The sequence below is a fragment of the Tursiops truncatus genome, chromosome 7 (assembly GCF_011762595.2).
Source record: "Tursiops truncatus isolate mTurTru1 chromosome 7, mTurTru1.mat.Y, whole genome shotgun sequence".
Classification (NCBI taxonomy): Eukaryota; Metazoa; Chordata; class Mammalia; order Artiodactyla; family Delphinidae; genus Tursiops; species Tursiops truncatus.
In genome coordinates, this window is record NC_047040.1 from 31,750,691 (window position 1) to 31,774,970 (window position 24,280).

The 24,280-nt window shown below is 38.4% G+C and overlaps 1 protein-coding gene across 1 annotated transcript; it reads right to left on the minus strand.

Moving 5' to 3' along the window:
* Positions 1 to 1,952: 1,952 nt before the first annotated feature.
* Positions 1,953 to 23,944, minus strand: ICOS (inducible T cell costimulator). Its single transcript, XM_004325376.4, has 5 exons — positions 23,827 to 23,944; positions 8,484 to 8,822; positions 7,658 to 7,764; positions 6,298 to 6,382; positions 1,953 to 3,971 (listed from the first exon to the last, which is right to left on the minus strand). The coding sequence occupies exons 1-5, from the start codon at positions 23,882 to 23,884 to the stop codon at positions 3,931 to 3,933; spliced, it is 630 nt and encodes a 209-aa protein (XP_004325424.1). The 5' UTR covers positions 23,885 to 23,944; the 3' UTR covers positions 1,953 to 3,930.
* Between the last annotated feature and the right edge of the window lie 336 nt (positions 23,945 to 24,280).

The window sequence follows — 24,280 nt, forward strand, 5'->3', positions numbered from 1 at the left end:
AGTGAACATATTAAGGATAATAAGAGGCAGGTTTCTCAATGTCATAAGAGGAACAAATAATAGAAAGGAATAAATCTAGAATGAACTCTGTAGTGTTGTATTAGAATTAAAGGCGTAGGTATGAACTCATGGATTTCAACATGTACAGATATAGGTACAGAAATCAACACAATTGTAAATGTGTATATGTATGCATATATACGTATATACATACACACATTTACATCTATACTTAAGTATACATATTATATATACGTGTATATTTAAATCCACACGCATACACATATGCACACACATTTACCTCTGAATTTGTGTGTGTGTGGTTGTGTGTGTCCCAGTTCTGTCCACTGAGGATCCCGGAGCAGGGAAATCGCAATAAGAATGAGCATTTACTAATGCTTAAATCTTGGCTTCTAAAAACCATTGTTCACTCAAAGAAACCAGGACCCCTTCGGAAAACAACTGATTCCAGCACTGGGACAGGGAAAAACACGAGCTGAGCCTGGAGGATCTTGTTCTGCCAGAAAGCAAGGAAGTGCTGAAAGAATGATGGGGCCCTGGTCAAAGGATACCAGAGCCAGTTTGAATAGGCTCCTGCTGGCCAAGGATGGGACAGTTTAAGCATCAAAATGGATCATGGGCTCTAACTCCCAGGACAATGATTGACAGTGAAAGGTGGATTTCTTTGTTCACAATTTTAGCATGATCTCCAAAAATAGCCTAGAACAATAACAAATGTTTTCCCTTTGAATAAAATAGGAAATCATACATACATATATATATAGATAGATAGATATATGGACAAATGAATAACTTGACACTTTGCTGAGGAACAGATGACTCACAAAATTTCAAAGTACCTCCCTATAAACTGTTACTATAAAGAGGAATAGAGTTGGGAGGGTGGGAGGGAGGGAGACGCAAGAGGGAAGACATATGGGAACATATGTTTATGTATGACTGATTCACTTTGTTATAAAGCAGAAACTAACACACCATTGTAAAGCAATTATACCCCAATAAAGATGTTAAAAAAAAAAAAAAGAGGAATAGAGTTACTTTACAGAGGAGAAGCTTGACAGATACTAACTTAGTCAAGTGATCAAAATGAATGTTATCAGTAACATAACAAGTTGAGATTTTGAGCCACCTGATAAGATGTAATTAAAAGAAAGTAGCATCGTTTCTGTGTTATTTTGGCTAAAGATCAATAACCTGATTTTAATTATGGAGAAACATCAGACTGATACAAATCAAGGGACCTTCTGCAAAATAACTGCTTGTAATCTTCAAAAGAGCCAAGGCCATAAAAGCCTAGGCTGAGGAACTGTACAGACTGACATTCACAACAGAGATGTGATAACTAAATGCAAAGGGAGATTCTGGATGGAATCTTTCACATAAAATACATTATAAGGACACCTGGAAAAACTTGAATGAAGTCTGAGAATTAGGGGCAGCAATGTAGCCATGTTAATTTTCTGATGTTAATGATTATATTGTGCTTATGGAGGAGAGTGTATTGTTTATAAGAAATATATACCAGTCAGAGGTGATAGGGCCTTTAGGTCAGAAACTTAGAAAAATAACAGTCCTTTTGCTGGCCTTCCAACTTTTTTGTATTTGTAGTTGTCTCAAATTAAAAAACAAAAAATAGGGCTTCCCTGGTGGCACAGTGGTTGAGAGTCCGCCTGCCGATTCAGGGGACATGAGTTCGTGCCCTGGTCCGGGAAAACCTCACATGCCGCGGAGCGGCTGGGCCCGTGAGCCATGGCCGCTGAGCCTGCGCGTCCGGAGCCTGTGCTCCGCAACGGGAGAGGCCACAACAGTGAGAGGCCTGCGTACCGCAAAACAAAAAAAAAGAAAAGAAAAGAGGAACTGTTCCAAGCAGTGTAACGATCTTTAAGAACAAGGTCAAATTTGCAAGTGCTGGCTGCAGTAATCATTTCCCTCCCCCAAGAAAACAGATATTTTCAGCTGAACATCAAATGTTTATTCTTTAGTTTCCTACTACTACAAAAATGTATTTCATAATTAGCTCCTCTTAAAACCAGTTTTTATTTCACAGAAACTGTATTCTTTAATAATTCACTTTGAAATGTACAGGGCTAAGGATGAGGATGCTTCAGGGCACAACTTGGACAATCAGGAGAAGCAGACCACATGAGAGTGGTCCTCCCCACTTGACACCCACGCAGAAACCCACAAACAACTCAGAGAACACCTCTGCCAAGACAGCCAGGTTGCCCAAGTCAGCGAAACACTGTACTTGATTCAAATTACACGTTCAGTACTGTACTGTACATATCCAGCATTACACATGCTTAAAATAAGTATGTATAATGACATATCAGGTATCACTTTTAAAGTAAACTATAAGCAGGCAACTACAAGTTTTAAAACTACTAAATAATCCCTTTTTTACCTAAGTTGGAAATATCGCTGCATACACATTGGCTGCTTCAGAAGCCTTGGGTATGCAGACAGGAAGTGGAGAAAGTATTTCAGCTAAGAATAATCACATGTCACATGTACTTGAGAATCTTTCCAGCTAAACCAAATTCAAAGGAAGACTGCCTTGAAGGGCCAGGGTCGGTTTCCAGGCTGAATGGTTTCTAGGAGACGGAATCATACAGATGTTCCTTGACACATCTATGCTCCTTCACAGATCCTGGAGGAAAATGCAGGCAAACCCACTCTGGTCCCCAGGGTGACTTCAGCCTTTGGGGGCAAGAGCACCTGTTTGTCCTGGCTAAGCGGAGTTTCTCAGTTCTGGGAATTCCACCCAGGTCTGGATGGCTGCTCCAGGCTGATGGGGGCTGTTTCAACCTATAAAGCCCAGAGGCAGCGTGGCTATAGTTTGGCAGTGACCTCTAGGAATTGCAGGTTTCATGCTGAATAGATCATGGGTTCTATCTCCCAGGACAATGCTTGACAGTGAGAGATGGATTCCTTTGTTTGCTTGCAATTTTAGCATGATCTCCAAAACTAGCCTAGCTTGTAATTAATAGCACCATGAAAACACAGATAACGGTAGAAAAGAATATCAAAAAATGAAGTCACTTTTGATTCTGGGCAATGTTTCCTACTACTGGTGTCAATGAGTCAGCAAAGTAAACCATTTGAACTGAATTTGGGAAAATAAGATATCTTTCTGGAGCAAAAAATATGCTTATTTAGGGAGAATATAGGCAAGTTATATTCACTAGGCTGCAGCTATATATATGAAACTAAGCAGCAGAAGGAAAAAATGTAGACATAGCTCCCAACTCAGCATATCTGTCAAGTACTTATGTGGAAGTATTTTTAAAAGGAAAATCGAGGGCAGAAGAAGGCACCTAAATTGCTTGTGCAGTGGTCAACTGGGGTTCAGAAGTTGGAGAAGGGTACTGTGTTCCACTGTATTAGTAGGCTATCCTTACACAGCCACACCTCAGAGATAAAATTACTGCAGTTTTGAAGCATCTCCCTCTACTGCCTGATTATAAAAGGAATGTTCCACCCTACAGAAAGAAGAGGTAGCCTGTTAGTGAAATGCAGACAGACTCTGGCCCTCAGCTGTCCATTTGCTTTGCAGATTCCATACCCTTGACATCTTTAAAACATTTTTATAGATGTGTTTGTTCTCCTGGCTGATGCATTGCTTAGAAGCAGATCTGAAGACAGGGTTTCCATCCCAGTGAGGTCCGTTTGTTGAGCACACACAAGCTGGGCTTTCTATAAAGCTAGTTGCGAGAGGGTATTTGTTTTGAGAGAACTCTAACGGTACTAAGGCAGTCTGTTAAAACCCCTATTGACTGATATAGTCACTGGTCCAGACGGAACAAAACATCGGCAAAAGATGTATGTAGTCAAATCAAGTCAGACTCTCTGTGGTCCAGGAAATAGAGAATCTTGCTCTTCAAGTTGGAGGGAACTGGCCAGTGCGGCTCATGCCTGGGTGCCAGAGAGTTCCAAATTACGGGTCACATCTGTAACAAAAATTTAGCATAAATTCTTTAAAAGCGCTCCATGTGCCAATCCCCTTCAGCAAGGCTTCCCCTTTCCTCTGCCTCTTGTAAACACGCACACACGCATGCACACACACACACAGGCAAACACATACCCCGTCCAAACTCTTCTTTATGCTTCAAGACCGAGCACCATTTCCACATTTTCCATGGAGTTTTACCCAGCCCACTCTTTTTTTTTTTTTTTTTAATTCATTCATTTATTTATATTTTTGGCTGTGTTGGGTCTTCGTTTCTGTGCGAGGGCTTTCTCTAGTTGCGGCGAGCAGGGGCCACTCTTCATTGCCATGCACGGGCCTCTCACTGTCGTGGCCTCTCTTGTTGTGGAGCACAGGCTCCAGACACACAGGCTCAGTAGTTGTGGCTCATGGGCCCAGTCGCTCCGTGGCATGTGGAATCTTCCCAGACCACGGCTCGAACCCATGTCCCCTGCATTGGCAGGCAGACTCTCAACCACTGCGCCACCAGGGAAGCCCCCCAGCCCACTCTTGACTCTTTTTGCAAACTTTGTCTGAACTCTACCGCTTTGCAATTAATTGAGGACTTTTAACGCTATCACGTGACTCCACCCTCCATGCAAACATATTACCTCTCCCAGTGACATTATAAACTGAAGACAAGGACTGTCTTAGGGCTTCCCTCCCTCTACCCTCTATACACATTACTCAGCACGGTGTTATTCACATAATAACAAATATTTGACAGAGGTGCTGAGTCATGCTCTGCCTGGAATTGTTTATGTGTAATGCTGTCGGAATACAGAAGAAAGACCCTGCCTACCCTCAAGAAGGTAGCCCTACACTAGAGCTACACTCTGGCCTACACTCTGGCCATTTTCAGTTACTATTTGTTTACATGTAATTGCAAGATATATGCTAGGCTTGGTAGATCGGGCATGAAACTACCCCCCTCTGATTTCAGCTGCACCACTTCTGAGTATGCTGACTATTCTCGCAAAATAGCCCCACCCTGCATTTCTCTGCTTTTCTGCCTCAGGGCTTTCTCTGAAGGCTTAAGAGCAGCCTCATGGCATGCACAGAGCAAGACTCAGGAACAAAGGAGATTAATGCATCCTGCAGGCAACCCCAAGCCAGTGGGGATGGGAGCCGATGGATAAATGCCCCATTTGCCATCCTTCAGAAGAACAATTCTGGGAGACATCTGTATACTTCTCAGAAGTCCTGTGGCCTCTAGCTGAGATCTTAGTAATGCGACCTTCATCTGCTTTCTGCCTTTCCTGTCTCCCTCTCCCTGTTCCCTCACCCCTTCTTCCTTCCAAATAAACTACTTGCATCCAAGTGTCTGTCTCAGGGTCTGCTTTCAGGGACCCAAATTAAGAGAGACACATTATTACAAGCACAGAGATTGAGAGAAAAGATTTTTTTTTTTTCCAATAGCAGAATAATGAAACACAAGCTCTTTGCTAGTGTCAAAGCTATGGTGTCAACTCTCTGGAGAACCAAAGAATCACCGAACACCAGAAGAAACATCAATTTCTTTCATCTAAAAAAAAATGAGGGCTAAAGGAGATTCAGCCCCTTCCCGCGCTTTAATTCCATGATTACAGGTGTTTTGTGCATCCCTTTTATACAAGTCCTTTACCACTGAGTGGTGGCAAAAATGCAGTGGCTTCTGTCTCATTATACACCTTCCATCACTGCAACCTCAAAGGCATAAGATTTACAAGAATGGATATTTCAGACTTTCTGGGATGGTCCTCAACTTAAGAACACTGCAGTTGACAACACTCACTCTGAATGAAAAAGGTCAAAGTCCCACCTAGCTGACTTCCACAGCCATCCAATTTCTCTAACCATGCACATTTTTTACGTTGAAATAACAATATCTTCACCAATTTCTCCTTCCTCCCCTTGGGAATACCAGCCCAGATCTTTCTTCCAAATCTCAGTCGAAAACCTTCATATCTTTGTATCCCCCACAGTGCCTCACTCAGTAATTTACACTAAAATGATATTCAATAAATCTCATCGTGTGACTTAATGAACTTTTTAACAAGGAAGACTTAGAATCACCCTAATTTTTAAAATATCGATTGGAAGATTGCCTTGATACCATAGGGGTTTATGAACTTTTTGGTTTTTTTAATAGTGGTTTACAAACATGTTTTCAATGAACTAGAGAGAGCATAAATTCAGTTAACATGAAAATTTGACTTTTTACAGAAAATACTAGAGACATTTCCCCTTCCTTTAAAATAAAAAATTTAAATTGTAGGCTTCATGTAAAGAACGCTCTTCCCTTCCCAAGCCCCCATGTGTCACTGTACCTGTGGGTCCAGGCTTTTTAGCAGTGTTCACTGCTGCCATGAACATGTATTCACTATTAGGGTCGTGCATGCTGGAAGGATACTTCTGCAAGAAAAGTCAGAAACGTGGTTTGTCATCTGCTCTTCCCCATCTCCATTCCTGTGGGGGATGTGTTTGTGTGTTTGTTACTGTTTTCTATTCTTTGTTGAAGCAGTATATGACAAAGGGTTATAATGTGACTTAGGCTCCTGACTTTAGGCTAAGTAGGAGAACAATATGAAAAGGGCTTTAAATAAAAACTGTTTCTGCTCAATGTCTTTTCTCATTTATGCCTTTACTGTTCCTTCCCCAGTAGACTTAGACCACAGGGCTTATCTTCCTCTCTTCCTTCTTTATCTCTCTTTTCAAATTCCCTTCTGACACAGATATACACACCGTATGGCCAACCGTCACACTATGGATACACTTGAGGATGCTAACACCCTTGCATAATATGCAAAATGGTATAGGTTCTTTGATTGAGAACCCGTTTTGTGATAGACTAAAAAGAATATCCCCTGGCACAGAGAGATTTTGGTTGTTATCGGTGTTGTTCTTCTTTCATCTTTCTGCCTAGCTTTTCAGTGGTTTTCTTTAAAAGCAAGGAGTCCTAATAAGTTACCATGTAAAGAAGCTGTCAATTTCCTTCTCAACTACTGATGGTGCCCTACGAGATTTTCTCACTGACTGTTTTTTAATTGACTGGTTGTGGAAAATTTTGTTTCATCTGCCCTGACTTTGGAAACTTAGAATCAAATTTGCAGCCCACATGTAATAATTTTTAAAAGTCGGAAGCATCTATTTTTATCTTTTAACCCTCCTCCCTCCTCCCTGCCTTTTTGTCTTTCTGTGGCCCCAATTTCCTTATCTTTTTTGAGTAATAATAATGACATATCTCTTTGTAAGCCACTGAATTCCTTTTGGAATGAAGTGGCTATAAAGTAAAAGAGCTTCTGTTCCAAGTTAGTCGTTTAATTAGTAGGCATATCTGGAGGAAAAGGAATCATCTACCTGTTGATCAAATTACTCTGGCAAGAGCAATACATACTTTGATGAGTAAATAACTGCTCATATTCCTCAGTAAAGCCAGTGCAAGAAAAGATCAATGTTGCTCACCTTTTTTTTTTTTTTTTTTTTTTTTTGCGGTACGCGGGCCTCTCACTGCGGTGACCTCTCCCGCTGCGGAGCACAGGCCCCGGACGCGCAGGCCAAGCGGCCACGGCCCACGGGCACAGCCGCTCTGCGGCATGTGGGATCCTCCTGGACCGGGGCACGAACCCACGTCCCCCGCACCGGCAGGAGGACCCCCCACCACTGCGCCACCAGGGAAGCCCTGCTCACCTTTTTTGTAAGCCAACATGTAAGGACACATCCAAAAATGCACACTACAACAAAAGCCGCACATCCTATGGGTAACCAGAACTTCAGCTGGCAACAAACCTGTGATTCTGGGTTGGAAAAAAATTAAGGTGAGGAAAAACTCTCAGAATCAAATCTTCTCTTTCAGTGCTGAATCACAAGTTCACTTAACAAATTTAAAAGAGCTGTTTAAATTAAACAGCTTGCCATAAAGCTTGCCTTCGTTACAATCATGAAATCCAGTCAACAGTAAATAAATAACATCATCTCAGTATGATAGCAAGGATCCAGAAACTAAAAACGAAAAGACTCTATGCACGTATATGTCTATAAATGTGGTTAATAGAAAAGACTTCGCTATCTATGTTTTTGAAAAAGAATAAGTAGGAAAGTAAAGGTATAAAACTATTGTTTTCAATCATCTCACTTAATTCCACAATTCCCAGCACAAAACCCAAACCTTAAACTTTAGGTGAATAGAAGCACAGCCATTAAGCCATGGGTTTGGATATTTCTCCTAATTTTTTTTCCTGATTTTCAATGGCACGTGTGTTTTAGAGACAACATAACCTATTTCTAACTCAGCAGTCTATATGATTAAATTTCATATTACTGATTAATATAATTATTTTTATTATTAATAAACATCCTTGTATTGATATATTTCATCATAAATTATTGCCTTCAATTGCACCGAAATGAACTCCAACACAAGAGATATTTATTTGTTTAACTGTTTTCATTAGTGAGAAAAATTGTTAAAATGCCTATGTACTCTTAAGTCTGGAAGATTAAAACAATGTCTTACCGTAAATATTCAAATATTCTTTGCTTAGAATATCTACTTGAAAAGGAGGAGGATCAAAAATTGATAGTTTGCAGATGTAATAGCTGGCATGAGAACTGTCCAAGTTATACAGAAAAAAAGAGACACTGTTATTGGATAACTGAAATTGACAGACGTTCAGATTCGTGATGGACACCTTGTCTCCGCTTCCCTTTGTTTTAGTGAGATCACAGAGTATATTATTTCCTTTCAACAACTGCATTTTAAATTGTTGGACAGTATCAGGGTATTTGCATAAAATTTGTACACCTCCATTGTGAAATATAAACATCTCAGACGTGGCAGAAGCATTGAATTCTCCTGGATAAAAAAAAAAAAAAAGCAAAAGTGACATTTTATGATTCTGTTGACCTAATCATTATATTTGAGCACAAAAGTCATCTCTTCTCTTCATAAAGTCACCTTTATTGCAACAAAATGAAGGAACTTCACAACCAAAAAATAGAACATGAAGGTAAAACTGTGTCTTGGGAAAAAACCTAACTGGAGACTTGTTTATCATATATGAATATATAATATGTAATATATTAAATAACATATTTACATAGTATGAATCAAACAGAAATTGTTCCTGCCTTTGGGCAGATTTCATATTGGAGACAGATGATGGATAAATATAAAGTTATGCACCATAATTCATGCTAGGAATGGAGTACTATTCAAGTAAATGTAGATGGAGTCACATTTTGATTGGAGAATCAGATAATGCCACTTGGAGAAAGCGACTTTGAAAATTGAAATTGAAGGAGGATAAGCACTTCAGTCAAACAATGAGAGATTTGGGGAAAGACATAGTTTAGGGAAGAAACATTTTAAAGCACAAAACAGCTTAAACTAAAAATGAACGGTTATATAAGAGTATATATTTACACTATACCCTCCCGCTAGAGAGTGAAAGAACAGATGAATCATTTTCAAATGATAGAAACATGTCTTCTCTGAACCTCATCCATTGAGAACTGAATCAAAGTCTGATGATAAAGGTAAAGACCCAGATTTTTGTTTACTTTTTCATTTTTTAAAATAAAGTTTATAGGAAACCAAGGTTGTTTTTACAAGCTACATGGGGATCACAGAAGAAGGAAACTGAAATGGATTCGGCCTGGTTGCAGATTCTGAGTTATTCAGTTACAAGTTCAAACAACTCTTTGCCTTCCTTTTTCTTTTTCTTTTTTCTTCTTCTTTTTTAATATGACTTTTAATAAGTCTCATGCTGAAATTGTTTGGGAAAAATTATTAGCGTGACAGGTTTTAGCTTAAATTTTGAAATTCCTGTTTTTATTCTTGAGAAAACTATGTAACAAGTACAAAGAAGTTTTAAGGAAAAATATTACCTACTCCTCCTTTTCCAGTGAAATAGAAATACCATTTGTGCATTTTTGCTCTTTACCTTCCAGACATATACTTATTTTATATAGCAAACCTATTCCTTTTGTTCTTCTATTGGCAGTTAATGTTATCATAAACATTCCATTTTTTATGTAGTCATCATACTTATCCTTTTTAATGGCTATATAAAAGGGCATAATGTTCATCTATCATAACTTGTTAAAGCATTCTACCAATGTTGACTGTTGGGGTTATTTTCAGCGTTTTGATTTTATGTAAATATTTTGACATGTGGGCAAAATATTTAAAGACTCTGAAAACACTCTGTACCGCCATGTTGCTTTTGGAAAGAACTGTTCCACTTTATAACAGGACTAGCATTACCCTCCTGGATTCACTTGTCATGGCTCTGCTTACACCAGTGCGTTCATTTTATTTAAAATCTACCATAGTTACTTATTTTTCCTAGTACCTGTAGGCTTTAATTTATATCTCTCATATTGCTAGGGAATAGATTTTCAACTTGGGGATTTGATTGTGAAAACACAAGCTTTCTAGTTTTCAGTATGGTGGTCCAGACTATTCAAACTAAGTCCCACACCAAAACAACCAAAAATGCTGAATGAAATGTCTAAAAATATTAATGTAAAGGATTAAAGAGCTGAAAAAAAGAAGAAATTACTAGATTAAATTTGAAGAACCAGAATCCAGAGAGATAAGCAAAGGTTAGAAGTTGCTTTTACTTCGAGAGCATGTGCTGTTCTCCCAGATTCACACTTCTGTTTTCATGTCTCAACTCCCAGAGTCTGAAAGTGAGAAATCTAGTAAAAGACATTCTCCTCAATAAGCTCCTCAAAATCCCAAAGGGCTACATCCTTGGAATACAGGTTAAACCAGAAGTAAACCAGCCTTCATGCAGATCATAGCCCACCTTCAAATCACTTCAGTGGTCCAGAAAATCTTAATAATTGAACTTTGTCTAAGGTGATTTTGGACTATTATTACCCCTAAGCTTTTGAAAGTAAAAATGCAAACTATTACAGAAAGAAAAGGTTTACATCCTAGGCTTCAACTCATATCTACAAATAATAATTATAATGACAAGCATACCATAAAAAATAATCAGACATGCAAGGAAACAAAACAACAACAGAAAAAACAGACTCCAAAAACAAATACACAATTATATATTTAAATTATCAGATCCCCCAAATAAAACAATTGAGCCTTCTGTGTTTAAGGAAATAAAAGACAAACTTGTAATAATATCTATAGATCACAGGAAACTTAAAGAAAAAAAGTCAACTAATTTGAAAAAGAACCAACTAGAATTGGCAAAAAAAAACCCACACTGAGATTAGAAACTCAGGAGATAAGTTAAGAGCATATTAGATGGTTAAACAGAGCTGTTGAATTGGAAAATAAAACACAAGCAGATTTTTAAAAAATATGCACATCTAGACAAATCATAATAAAAATCCTAAAAACAGCCAGGGAAAAGAGACTGACTACCTTCTAAGAAGCAACTGTGAGACTGACAGGTGGTATCTCAACATCAACAGTAAAAGTCATGATACAGTGGAATTATACCTTATATCTTTAGAGTACTGAAAGAAACTGTCAACCTAAAACACACTGTCTAGGAGGCTAGAAAAGGTGTATGTAACGTGAGACTTTGACAAATGAAGTATGCATGTTGTGATTTCTTGCATAATGACCAAAAGAATAGAAACAGAATATATAACCCAAATGAATATCTCAAAATTCAGTATGATGCTTCTGTATAAAGGGGAAAAGGAATTGGAACCGGGAAGGAAAACACAGGGTGGAGAGGCTTCTGTGGGCTGACAATGTTTTACCTCTTGACCTGTGATAATTGTAGGAGTAAGGTAGTATGTCTTGTAACTATTCGTTAAATTGTACATTTATATTTTTCCACTTTTGTGAGTAGATGTTTTGTTCTAGAATAAAATAGTTTTCAAGTATAAAGAAGAAAAATAATGCTTGTTTCATTTAAAGAACTGAAAGTAAATATAAGCAAAAGGGAAAGGGGAAAAACTCATCACATGAGAATAGGTGCAACCTACATTAGATTAAAGTGAAAGATAATTTGCATGGGGACTTATTTGTCTGAAAGTAAATTATGTTGCACTACTATTGCTTTGATGCTTGTCTTTACTGTCTATTGCAGAAGATAAAATCAGTGAGCTGGTTCACAGTTCCTTTAGAAACGTTCAGAGCAAATTTCCCAAGGACTTTAGAATGGCAGCGTGTAAACCACAAAGAGATCTTGGAACAAAAGTGTCTGCGGCCACCTCGTGCACACACAGACATAGAGGCATTGTCTTCTGCTTCTGAAGATGATTTTGTCAGCAGCTTTTTCTCCTTTGGGGCCCACACTATGACCTATAACCCAATGCAAGATGAAATATAATGGTTAGCGGTGCAGGGTGATAGAAGTGCAATGCAGTGGTTCCCAAGGAAACCAGAGGAAAATTCTGGCTTTGCCATTAGCAAGTCTCTGTGACAAGGATACCTCTCTAGACTTTAGTCTCTTCAGCTGTGAAATAAGGAAGTAAGACCAAGACATCTTAAAGTTCTTTCCAACATTTACTCTCTATGGATTCAGGATGAGAACATATCTAGATGAGACCATGAACAACTAAGAGAGCTACTAGTTTGCTGTTGGGTTCTCCAGAGGAGAAACCATGTTTCCATAATACTCTCTCTGTCCCAGCATCTTACTGGGCTTTTCCATGAAGTCAGGAGGAATGAAAATTAATGAGACAATCTTCCTGGCCCATAATAGCATTTAGGTATGGCAAGGAAAACACTCCAAGTTTTTCTTGAGTGACAGTGCCATTGACATCAGAGGAGTAACTGGAGATCCCAAAGTGTCATTTCTACTGGACACTCTTAGTTATTCATTTTACCCTTTTTAATCTAAAAACTACCTAGGTCACCTTTTTATTATTAAATGTGGTGACAAGAAGCCTGACTTAAGTGTCCACATACCCGATGCTTAAACTTTCCTTCTATTTGAATGTTTTCAACTAAAGGAATCAGTTAGGGGATTTAATCAATTGCTTCATAATTACTTTGGCACCTGTAGAACAGATATGCTCAAATACCTAATCACAAAATCTCCTTAGTCTTTGATGATATTTGAAAAATAGTATCAAAAGGAGATCATCCCTATAATCATGACTAAAACATTTAATGGATAGACAGACAATTTAAGGAAAATCTGAATATGTTAGTTCCTTATAACTGCTGAAGCAGCTAGAATCTTTTCTACACCTTCCCTGGATGTTCTTATCTCCAAGTCTAATATTCAGTCGGGAGTACTGGTACGATAGCACCATTTTTTATACCCTGTGTCTGCTTTGATTGGGTGTCAAATCTCTTTGGTCAGTTCCCCTGTCATACCAGTAGTTGAAAATTACGACTATTCCCCTCATCGATCTCTTTCTTCTTGTTCTTTCTTCCCTTATATCAAGCTTAAAATCACTCCACATACCACTTTTTAATATAAAATTATCCTCCAAAATATTCTCTCACACTATCTTTGATATGTTCCTCACTCTCCCTACCATAACCATCTCCATTTCCAATCCCCATAAGCTCTCATATACAGTCTGTACATGTTTCAGACATCCTGTAAACACCCCTACCTTCACACTTGTGTTTCCTGTAACATGATTCAACTTCTGCCCAGCGTCATACACAGTCAAGCCTAGCAAACACACAAGTCATACAGCAAGTCCAATTTTTCCACATACAGACAGCTGATGACCCAGACAGATTAGATTATTTGTCCGAGGTCACACAACTTCTTGGGCAGATGAAAGATTTGGGGTACAGTCTGAGGTTGAAGTGTCGCTAGCAACAGCAAGAGGAAGTATAATGGAAGCAGGCAACCACGTGAAGCTACAAAGTGGTCACTATAGACTGAGTCTTAAAGGATCACTGTTGAAATCCTTCTACAGGAAGAAAGTCTAATTTCCTGCCCCTCTCTTCTATTTCCAGTAGAATCTACCCATTTCTCCATCTAAGCTGCAACTGGTCCAAACCAGCATTATCTCTCTCTGGGATGAAAAGAGCTTCCTAACTTTCTGCTCTCACTCATGCCCATTCACCATCCACTCTCCTCAGGGGAACCAGAATAATCTTCTTTATAATCAGATAGTATACTTGCCCTGTTTATAAAACACCCAGGGCCTTCCCATCTCATTTAAAAGAAAATCTAACTCTTTACGCTACTTTCCATGACTTGCGTGATCTACCCTGTCCCCCTAACACCATTTTATACCAGTCACTCACCACACTGCAGTCACACTGTTCTCCTTTCTATTCCTCAAACACAAGAAGTTGGTCCCCAGGGCTTTGAATGTGTTGTTTCTTTGCCTGGAATGTTATCTCTGATTTTCACATGGCTGCTTCTCACTTCTCCAGCAACCACTGACCACTCAATCCAAAACACACCACAAGTCATTTTCTAGCATATTACCTGAGGTTGCTGTCTGCTTTGTTTTCTTGTTTACTGTCTGGCTACCCCACTACAACATAAGCTTTAAAATGAGAGACCTTGTTGATTTTATTCACAGATTCATCCCAAGTATCTACAATAGCACCTGGTAAGTAGTAAGTCACAATAAATATGTATTGGATGGTTGGATGGATGAATGGATACGTAGATCTCAGTGATGTTACAAATCTGGGGAGATAAAGCATAGACTATAGAATATAAGAATCAAAAGGGCTCTTAAAAATTATTCAGTTAAGCCTTTCATTTTAAATTGTACCCTTAAATTTATCAAGCTAAACTGGGGCCAGAAAACTGAGTATCTTTCCCAGGATTACATAGCTCATAGCTGGGACACGATCCCAGGGTTAGCTATGGCCTGTTGCCTTTCTTCTGCAGACAAGTCCGTGCAAATATACAATCAAGTTCAAAAGATACCTCCTCGACTGGGATGTCAGGTTCTAATGAATATTATCTGGCTGAGCTATAAAGAAGCACGTTCTTTAACTATTATAAATATCTACCAGGTTCATAAAGACTTGTTTAGATGGTTGACTATTCTCTTGGCTCTTTTGTGTCTATAGAAGGGAAGACAGGTTTAAACCTGGTTATTATTTGTATCCTCTAAAGTGCAGAATCATTAAATTTGCCCAATGGATGTCCAGGACAGGTGCCTCTGAACCAATGATTGTTTTAATACATCCAGATGTTTCATAACCAGAGCATGTTAGTGATTTGCAATAGAAACACCATGCTATAAAATTTAGCATTTAATGTGTTGCTAAAAACACAAACAGGAATATGTTCTCTTGAATCCTGGTGATGAGTCTAAAAATCTGAATATTCAGACTTCATTTTCGTTTTGCTACCATATCTGTTTACTTCTTGTTGGTGCTCCTAGATTATTAGTACTCTAGAAAATAGCTGCTATATCTTAATCACATTGATTACCATGTCTAAAGGGTGTAATCTTTCCAATAGAGGTTCAAACCTGTTAACTGCTGCTATGATTTTTATAACCTTACTGTTGATATCAGCAGACTAAGGTTTCAAGAGTAAAATCAGAATGTTTATATCAGATGATTCCTTTAGATCTTCAAAATTTTTAAAAGATAAAAGCATTTGCATATTCTTTGGGGGGAGCTGTTAAGAAAAAAATCTCTGAAGAAAAGGGTCATTCAGCTGAGAATCGCATTATGATTCAGAAGTTTATTTACAAATTGATTCTTTTACGTCTAAACTATTTCATTTCTTCAGTGTAAGATTGTCTTGATAGAACCCATCCTGCCAGGACTCCTTATAAGCAATTGTATCATGCCTGGTTGAAAATCTTTTAGCAAAAGCACTTAGAAAACCCACACAGTGAAGGGGATATGAGACCGATCAGCAATTTCACTTTATTCTCCTTAACTCAGACTTCTAACCACAAACCTCCACAAAGGTCTGAGTGATCGAAAGATAAGAGTTCCTGAGTTTGCAATTATTGATAGTGTTTATTAAAAATATTTTCTGTAATCCAACAATCATAAGCTTTAGCTTAGCACAGCACATGAATGTGACATAAGAAGTGAAGTTCTAAAAATTGCAATGTTTATATTAGGGTTTTGTTACATTTGATCTTTTCCTAAGAAATTCTGGCATTTAAAAAATATGCTTTCTACCCCTTTTTTTTTTTACCTCTCATAAAACCACTGTCATTTCTTATGCGTCTACTAGCTAAAACTTTTGGAATCCTGATTAGCATATTTTTATATATGCATAATTTCTATCTTTACATTATTATTCAAAGGCATCCATAATCTAAAATAGTGATTGAAATCGGTAGCAAGGGTAGGCAAAATAAACCCAATCCCAAGTCTTAACATTTGCCGAAAAGGAAGTCAGAAAAACATGAAGAAAAAAAGTAAGGAGAAGGTTAAAAAGGCAAAAGACTCTGAGCACACCTGCACGTGCACACGCACGCAGACACACACACAATGTGTGACTTTTTTATTCTCCAAGGAACTCTGTAGAGGGGGTAAAACAACTTTGATGCTCTAAAATGCATAATTTTTTAAATGAATGATTGATTTTCTCCTGGTAAAAACTGATTTTCTTTGTGAAAATGGAAAAATCCCAAGGGTGTTGTAAAACTTTGTAGCTATATTTACAAAGTAATTAGAATAAACTCTACTCTCTACTCCAGTAACCCACACCTTCATCTCCAGCCCACTCCTTCCCTTGGCTTAGTCCCTTATTTCCAGTTTCCTTTCAATATCTCTATCTGGATGTGTCCCCTGACACATCAAGAGTAACATTTCCAAACTGAACTCAGCATTCACTCACCTAACCCAAGTCCTGTCCTTTAAGGCATCAGGACCTCAGAGTCTTCCTCATTACTCCCTCTCTCTGACTGTCCTGATCCAATTGGTCACCAAGTCCAGTTGACTCTAGCTCATGGATGGTTTTTCCCCATTCCTATTGCCAAACTAGGACTTTTTCACATCTTCCTTCATCTGTTGAAGCATCTTCTTGACTGGCTTTCTCAACAGCAGTCTCTCCCTCCAAATCCATTCTCCATGCTGCTTGCAAAATTGTGTTTCTAAAAAGCATTTCACTGCCCAGTTTGAAAATATTCACTACCTTCTTGCTTATGAGGTAAAAAAATAAATCAATTTTCTTGGAATGACACAAAATCCTTTCACAATCTCAGGGACCATATAGCTTCAAGCTACGCCATACTTTCTGGCCATTACTTTCTCATTGTTACTTCTGTCCCCGTAGACTAGAATATCCCATTACCCCTTTATTTGCTTAGAAATCCTCATTAATTCTTTAAGAACCACTTTAAAGAACCGCTTTGTCCCTGAGACCCCCAGACAAAGACTCCTATCTCAATGATTTCAATAAAGCTTTGTTTATACCAATATATTTATAATGTGTATGAGCTTAGATCATAATTATTTTTGTCTGTCTTCCTCACTTAAACTTAAACTTCACAAGGATAAAGACTGGATCATGGTCACAAATAATCCTAGGACCTGGAATATATTAGATGCTCAATAATAATAAATGAATGAATGAATAGAAGAATATCGAAGCTGAGCATGGTTGGTAAATGTCCTGCAATGAGGTGAGGAGGTGAGCAAGAAAAACAGAGCAGGGGATCCAATTTACCAGATAATGGAGGATGCTTGTTTCCAAGTCCAAAGGCAAAGTCTCACACTGAATGATGCCCAACCAATTGTCTGAAGCCCAATAGTTCTGGAGTTATATAAACATCTAAGCTTTCAAAAACTTCCAAATAATAATAATAATTGCAACTTACAAGCATTTGCATGTTTCCCATGTATTAAGGTTTCCAATTCATTACATGCAATATATCATTTGATGTTCATAACAACATTTGACATCAGATTTTCTATTTTTATTCCTATTTTACAGGTGAGGAAACTGAGGCTTCAGTAACTGGCCCCAGGTCATAGAGGCAAAATGTGGTGGAGCCATGATTTGAACCTAGACAATTTGACATCAGAGTCCACATTTCTAAGGAGCCTCTTAGTCCAATGATCTAGTCCAACCCCTTAATTTTATAGAAGCTGAAGCACAGAAGCTAAAGAGACTTGCTAAGAAAAGAGAAGAAAAAGAAAAAGAAGCTTTTAACATTAAGCTAGATTTGGAAGTTATTTTCAAGTATTTCTTTTCCTTCAAGATGTATTGGGTGTATAATTGTCCCAAATACTTAAAGTAGTATTTACATTGGTGCCACATATGTATTCTATGACTGAAAATGTTATTAGGCACCAAAAAACATATAAAAATTATTTATTTGATGTGAAAATACATCGTTTAACATACCTGTTTCCCTAGACAGCCTCATTCATGGATCATTGTGTGTTGAGCTGCCCTGTGTACTTAAACCTGCAACAGAGTCTGGGTCCTTGCTCTGATGGGATCTAAATTCTTGATAAGTATTCTGTAAATTATCTGCCTGTAGAAATGTAAAAAGATGGATTGACATCTACAAGAAACTCTATTATAGTTAAATGAGAGCAAACAGGAACTACTAGGAGATTTTGCTTGTCTTAGTACAAAATGAACAAAACTTGAATTGTGAGTGCAGTAGAGGTTTTGTTTCTTGCTTTTTTCATGAATGAACTTTTTTCTGTGCTAAGCCCTAGGAGAGTGTAAATGGTGGTTATAAAAGTTTGATTTCTCGGGCTTCCCTGGTGGCGCAGTGGTTGAGAATCTGCCTGCTAATGCAGGGGACACGGGTTCGATCCCTGCTCCGGGAAGATCCCACATGCCGCGGAGCAGCTAGGCCCGTGAGCCACAACTACTGAGCCTGCGTGTCTGGAGCCTGTGCTCCACAACAAGAGAGGCCATGACAGTGAGAGGCCCACGCACCGCGATGAAGAGTGGCCCCTGCTTGCCACAACTAGAGAAAGCTCTCGCACAGAAACGAAGACCCAACACAGCCAAAAATAAATAAATTAATTAATTAATTAAAGTACCCTTAATTTAAAAAAAAGTTTGATTTCTCATATTCAAAAAGGTTCCACTTAAGTGACTCTTTGTTGCCTGTTGGAAGTGCCACGTCTATGGCAACACACTCAGAAAAACAAAAGACTTTCAGAACTAGTGGTTGACTGACTCAAAATTCTTGAGTCCATCACCTTCCTTTAAAGACAAACTGCTTCTTCTTAGCTTTTCCTCATGCAAAGTAGATGCAGCCATCAGTATGTTATACGAGAGCCAGAGGAGGTTCATAGCCCAACTTCTGACTCTCTCCTTTAACTTGCAAATCTCAGTCTGTTTCAATCGACCATACAGGCCAAACTGGAAAAAAATTTCTTGTTGACCAACAGCTTTCATTTGTGTTACATGTTTTCTACATACTTAAGTTCCACTTTCCAAAGTATAATTCTGAATTTTCCTGAAAAGGTATTGAATGCCACATTCTTATTTTACTTAGAATGACGAAAACGTGTCATTTAATAGACTCAATTTATTAGAAGAGCAGTAGCACAGAGATGCCATTTATGGAGTAAATGGGGTCTTTTCTTTGGGTATTGAAGGCTACAAATGATTGGTATATATGTGTGTGTGTGTGTGTGTGTGTGTATACATATATATTTATATATGTATGTGTATGTGTATGTATATACTGGGCTTTGAATTTGCAAAGCCCAGTACATCCTTTTATGTATAAAACTTATATTCTTAGGATAGGGAGACAGCATAAGCTGTGGGTTTTGCTCAGTTTACAACTGTGAATGCTGAGGCCAATTTTTTTTTACGTCAAACAAGTCTATGGATACACAGTGAGCAAAGCTCAGATGAGAATTGAGGTCCTCCCTACACACCTACATTTTGTTTCTACCAAGAATGGGAATATGCTGCTAGCAACTTAAAAACTGTAATATTCCATTTCATCTGAGGGAGTTGTTAACAGCCATGGCAAGTTATGAAATTCATTTTGCTCACTAATGATGAAAAAACAAGGATCTCGAGATCTTACATAAAAATAATAGGCATGTCTAAAAAGAAGGAAAAAAGACAAAGAAAAAGATATGACTAAACAATTACTGGGAGAAAATATCCCCGAAATTTAAAAAAACCCAAACACCTGAAGTCTGCAGATTGAAAAGGCTAACTCAATCTCAAGCAATGTTAATGGAAACACTCACAGAACTAGGCATATCCTAGGGGAATTCCCGAATTCCCTTGTTGAAATGAATAACAAGATTCTAGTGATACTTTGTAATCTACTTGCAAAGTAATGAGAGGCAGACTAACATGGAACTACTCACGTGCAACCCTAGAAGCCAGCATACAGTGAATGAATACCCAGAGACTATTAAAAGAGTGCAGTCCAGGAATACTACTCCCAGAAAAGATATTAGTCACCCAACAGAGTAAAGGAAGACATCTTTACCCATGCTGGAATTCAGAGTTTGAGGTATCTGAAGAAAATAATGGAAGTCTTCTGATCATTGGATCGGAACAAGGATGACAAGACAGGAGCAGATGGCAAGAGTGATGCTGCCGCTGAAAAAAGGTGAAGTGAGTGTAAAGAGTTCTTGAACCAGAAGAGAAACACTGTCAGAGGAAACTTAGCAATGATCTGCAACTACAAGTTTTCAGTTATTTCAACAAAACCCATGTGTGGGGCAGGGGTTCACTAAGGGGAAAGCAAGAGAGTGAAAAGAGAACATTCCAAAGTTTTCACGTCACTGTGGGGGATGGGAGGTGGGGTAAACACGTCAAGCAAGGCTACTGTCATTATTTACTTTACTACAATAATAAATAGATATTCAATTAAGCTGCTCTGAACATGATAATGAATTAGTCAGCTAGGACGTGTGGTCAACCTTCCAAATTACAGAGGGAAAGAGGGGAGTTAAAAGAAACTTCCTCATACCGACAAAAATAAAAGAGAATACCACAACCAAGGAAAATAGAAATAAACATAATATTGAAGGAGTGAAATCAACATAGGCTTCTTGTGCTGAGTGAGGATGCCCTGAATTCATCTATTGAAAGAAAAGATGGACAATGTGGATTTTTAAAATTCAGCATGAACACTGGAAGGAGGTGCTGGGAGGGGCTTAAATGTCAACTCAGCTCCGCAGGACTCTCCCTGAGCTCTGGGGAGGGGCAGGTGCTGGAAGCGCCAAAGGGCTGGGTTTTTTGGAGGTGATGGAGTTCAGGAATCACTGCTTCAATGCCTGGGTGACAAAATCAAGGCTCAGAATGAGCCTGAGGGTTACCCTTCCAGCTTCCACCCTGAACATATCATTAGACATGCACATATATTAAACACCACCCAACCTTGGTCATTCCCACTCCACTGCTTTTAAAGTGGTCTTTCCCAAACCAGAATTCATCAGGTCACCCACGTGGTCTCCACTGCCCATAATGTCTAGAAAGAGTGTCTTCTAAATGCAGACAGAGTGTCTCATTTTTCTCAGATCCTTTTACAATTAAGAGCCTCCTATTGTTCCAGAATCATTAAAAGAAGATGACTTTGTTAAGTTTTACACTGAGATCAATAGAAGACTGAGAATCACCAAGATTTCTTTCCTCTTAACTCACCAACCAAATAACAAAACTGATGAGAATTTCTCTCCTCTGAGATTCATGTTATATCTCCACTACTTCAACATGGTGTGGAAAGAATGTGATTATTGGAATCAGACATATTTGAATTCTAATCTTGGTTCTGCCACTGATTACTAGGTAACCAAACACTTAGCCTTTCCTGGTCTGAGATTCTTCAAACATTAACTGAAAGTAAGAATGCCTACCTCTTCATGGAATGAGAAAGCCTACATAGTTGGGAGGATTAAAAATATGCCAAAGAAAGGATCTGCAAGAGCTTAGTTGACTTCAGTTTGGTTCTTTACTTTGCATTTAGAGCCTTTCAAATGGTAGTTGCTGGATACATGCATTATGGTGATATTTTGAATATGAAGATTGTTCAGCAGTTCACTATCTCCATCTAGCCATTTGTGCGCCAGTTTTGCCACCTGTCAAATAGGATAACAGCTTGCCCATGGCATGGTTTTCTGTTGATGAGGGGGAATGTTGGTTTTATTCCATTAGAATCCAAGATAAATATCATTCCAGAAGTACAATTTATTCATCAGCTTTATCTGCCAACTAGAAATAATTCCACCTAGGCTGGATCAGTCCTTCCGCAGTGGTAACACCATTGCTAATTCAAATCTCCTGAGCATAATATCACCACCATAAGTGCCTAAATGGGTTTGGCATATTGGATGCTTTTTAGCAGTACAAACCCTTCAATGACTTCAACGAATGTTCTTGGAAGAAAATCCACAATCCTTCACATGGTGCATATGGTCTGAATGGTCTGGTCTCTGCTTTCCTTTCCTGCCTTATCTTACACCATCCCCAACCCCTTTCCTCTCTGTACTCAGGCACGTCCACTTTCTTCCAGCTTCCTGACTTACTTCATGCCTTCCTGCCACAGGTCCTTTGCACTTACTCTTTTCATGATATGGAATGTTCTTACCCACCATCCCACCATTCTCCCCATTTATTCCTATTTGTCCCCCAAGGCTTAGCTCAAGTGCCACTTCCACAAGAAAGACTTGGATGAACCCATCCCCCAACCACACCTCCACACCCACCAGTCTATGCAGGTTTCTTTGTTACATCCTCTGACAGAACTGAGTTCTGCCTGTAATTGTCATTCATTCATGGGATTATTTGATTAATGTCTCTCTCCCCGCCATTCAATTAGCTTCATGAGAGCAGGGGCTGACCTGGTTTTGCTTATCATTGTACACACAGCAGCTGGCACAGTACCTCCTGCATGGCAAGTGCTTGGTGCTGAAAGAATGGATGAGTGAATGAATGAATGGTTATCAATTCCAAAGCTATTCCTTTGTTGCTCATGCAGCTAAAGGATTTCATTGGGTTGTATAAAAGCCAAAGTTTAACAAGCAAGTGGCCCCAAACTGCCCTTGGGACCTTAAGTAGATTCTAATTCCTCTTTCCTCTTTATTTAAGAGCATTGGAGCCACCTTGAGCCACCACAAGATCAAATATTTGACCAATACATTTTTGTTTTTTAATTCTTCGGAGAGAAAAGTAAAGTCTATTTTTGGTACCACTGCAAAACCTATTTCTAAATAAAGTTACACCTACTAAAACTTCTCTCTGCACTTTTAGTGTTAGTAGAACTTCCCAATGTAATATAATTTCACTTTGCTTTTTCTCAGCCTCAAGAACATGAGACTCAGACTTGAAGATGAAACAAAAATAATAGAAAATGTACCAAGTAAGAAGCAGCAGAAATACATATTAATTTCATTGTAGGTAACATTATTTAAAGTATTCAAGTAGAGTGTGATATATATCATGTAAGAGAAAGAATTGAGGACTTCAGAATGATTTTTTTAATGTCTACAGAGGCTAGAGAGTGTTTTTACATTATCCACTACTCCGTAGCCTTTTAGAAGGACCTTGACATTAGTGTCGAAAAAACTCTGTGGCAGCCAGGGCGTTTCTGACAAAAGACCACCCAGATAAGACTAAAATTAAAATCCTTCTTTTCAAAGCCCTTCCATCTTATTTTCTCCTTCAGAAGGAATCCCCAGCCCAAATGCCAGGACTACTTAATTTTCATTCTGTTGACACAAGTCATTTTGCCTTTCATCTCTCTCTGAGAACAGTAAGCCACTCTTCTACTTTATCCACTAAGAAGTAACTTCAAGCAGGTAATTTAAAGTTTTAATGATCCAATGAGACATTTTTCTTCATCTTAAAACAGTGACATAAACATCCTTGGCCATGGACTTGGGCTCTTCTGTAATCGTTCTTACTTTCTGAAAACAAACAAAAAAAACCTTTCTATTTGGTGCCTAGCTTTTCCAATTGGTTTTTCTTAATGTTCACTTGAATTATAACTTAATAATAAATATTCAGTAGGTCACTTACCTGTTAGAACTTCAACTTGGAAGCAGAAGAGAAAGAAATACCAGAGATCTGACTTCATGTTTGCCAGAAACAAACACAATTTTCTCCTTCAGTGCTTAAAGCTGCCAGTGAATTCATGTCCTCTGCTGTTTTCTGTTTGCTGGAAAGGAAGTGGGTTTTTTTGGGGTTAATGAAGTGTCACACTTACCATCAAGTCAGGGTGGTGTCTCTTAATTGATGTCAGTGGCTATATGGCATTATTGCTCATGGAGGTTAAGCTTAATCCATGGATTATTAATGATTTTGAAGACAGAGGAAAATTTTACCCTCATTTCAGTTCCATGAAAAGAAGTGAAAGAGACAATGCCTATTCTTTTCAGAACCACCCTATTCCTCTGAATCTATAGTTTTGGGCATAACATGATCTAAAATTAACCACATGATAAATAGCATGTATTTTGACACATTTCTATCT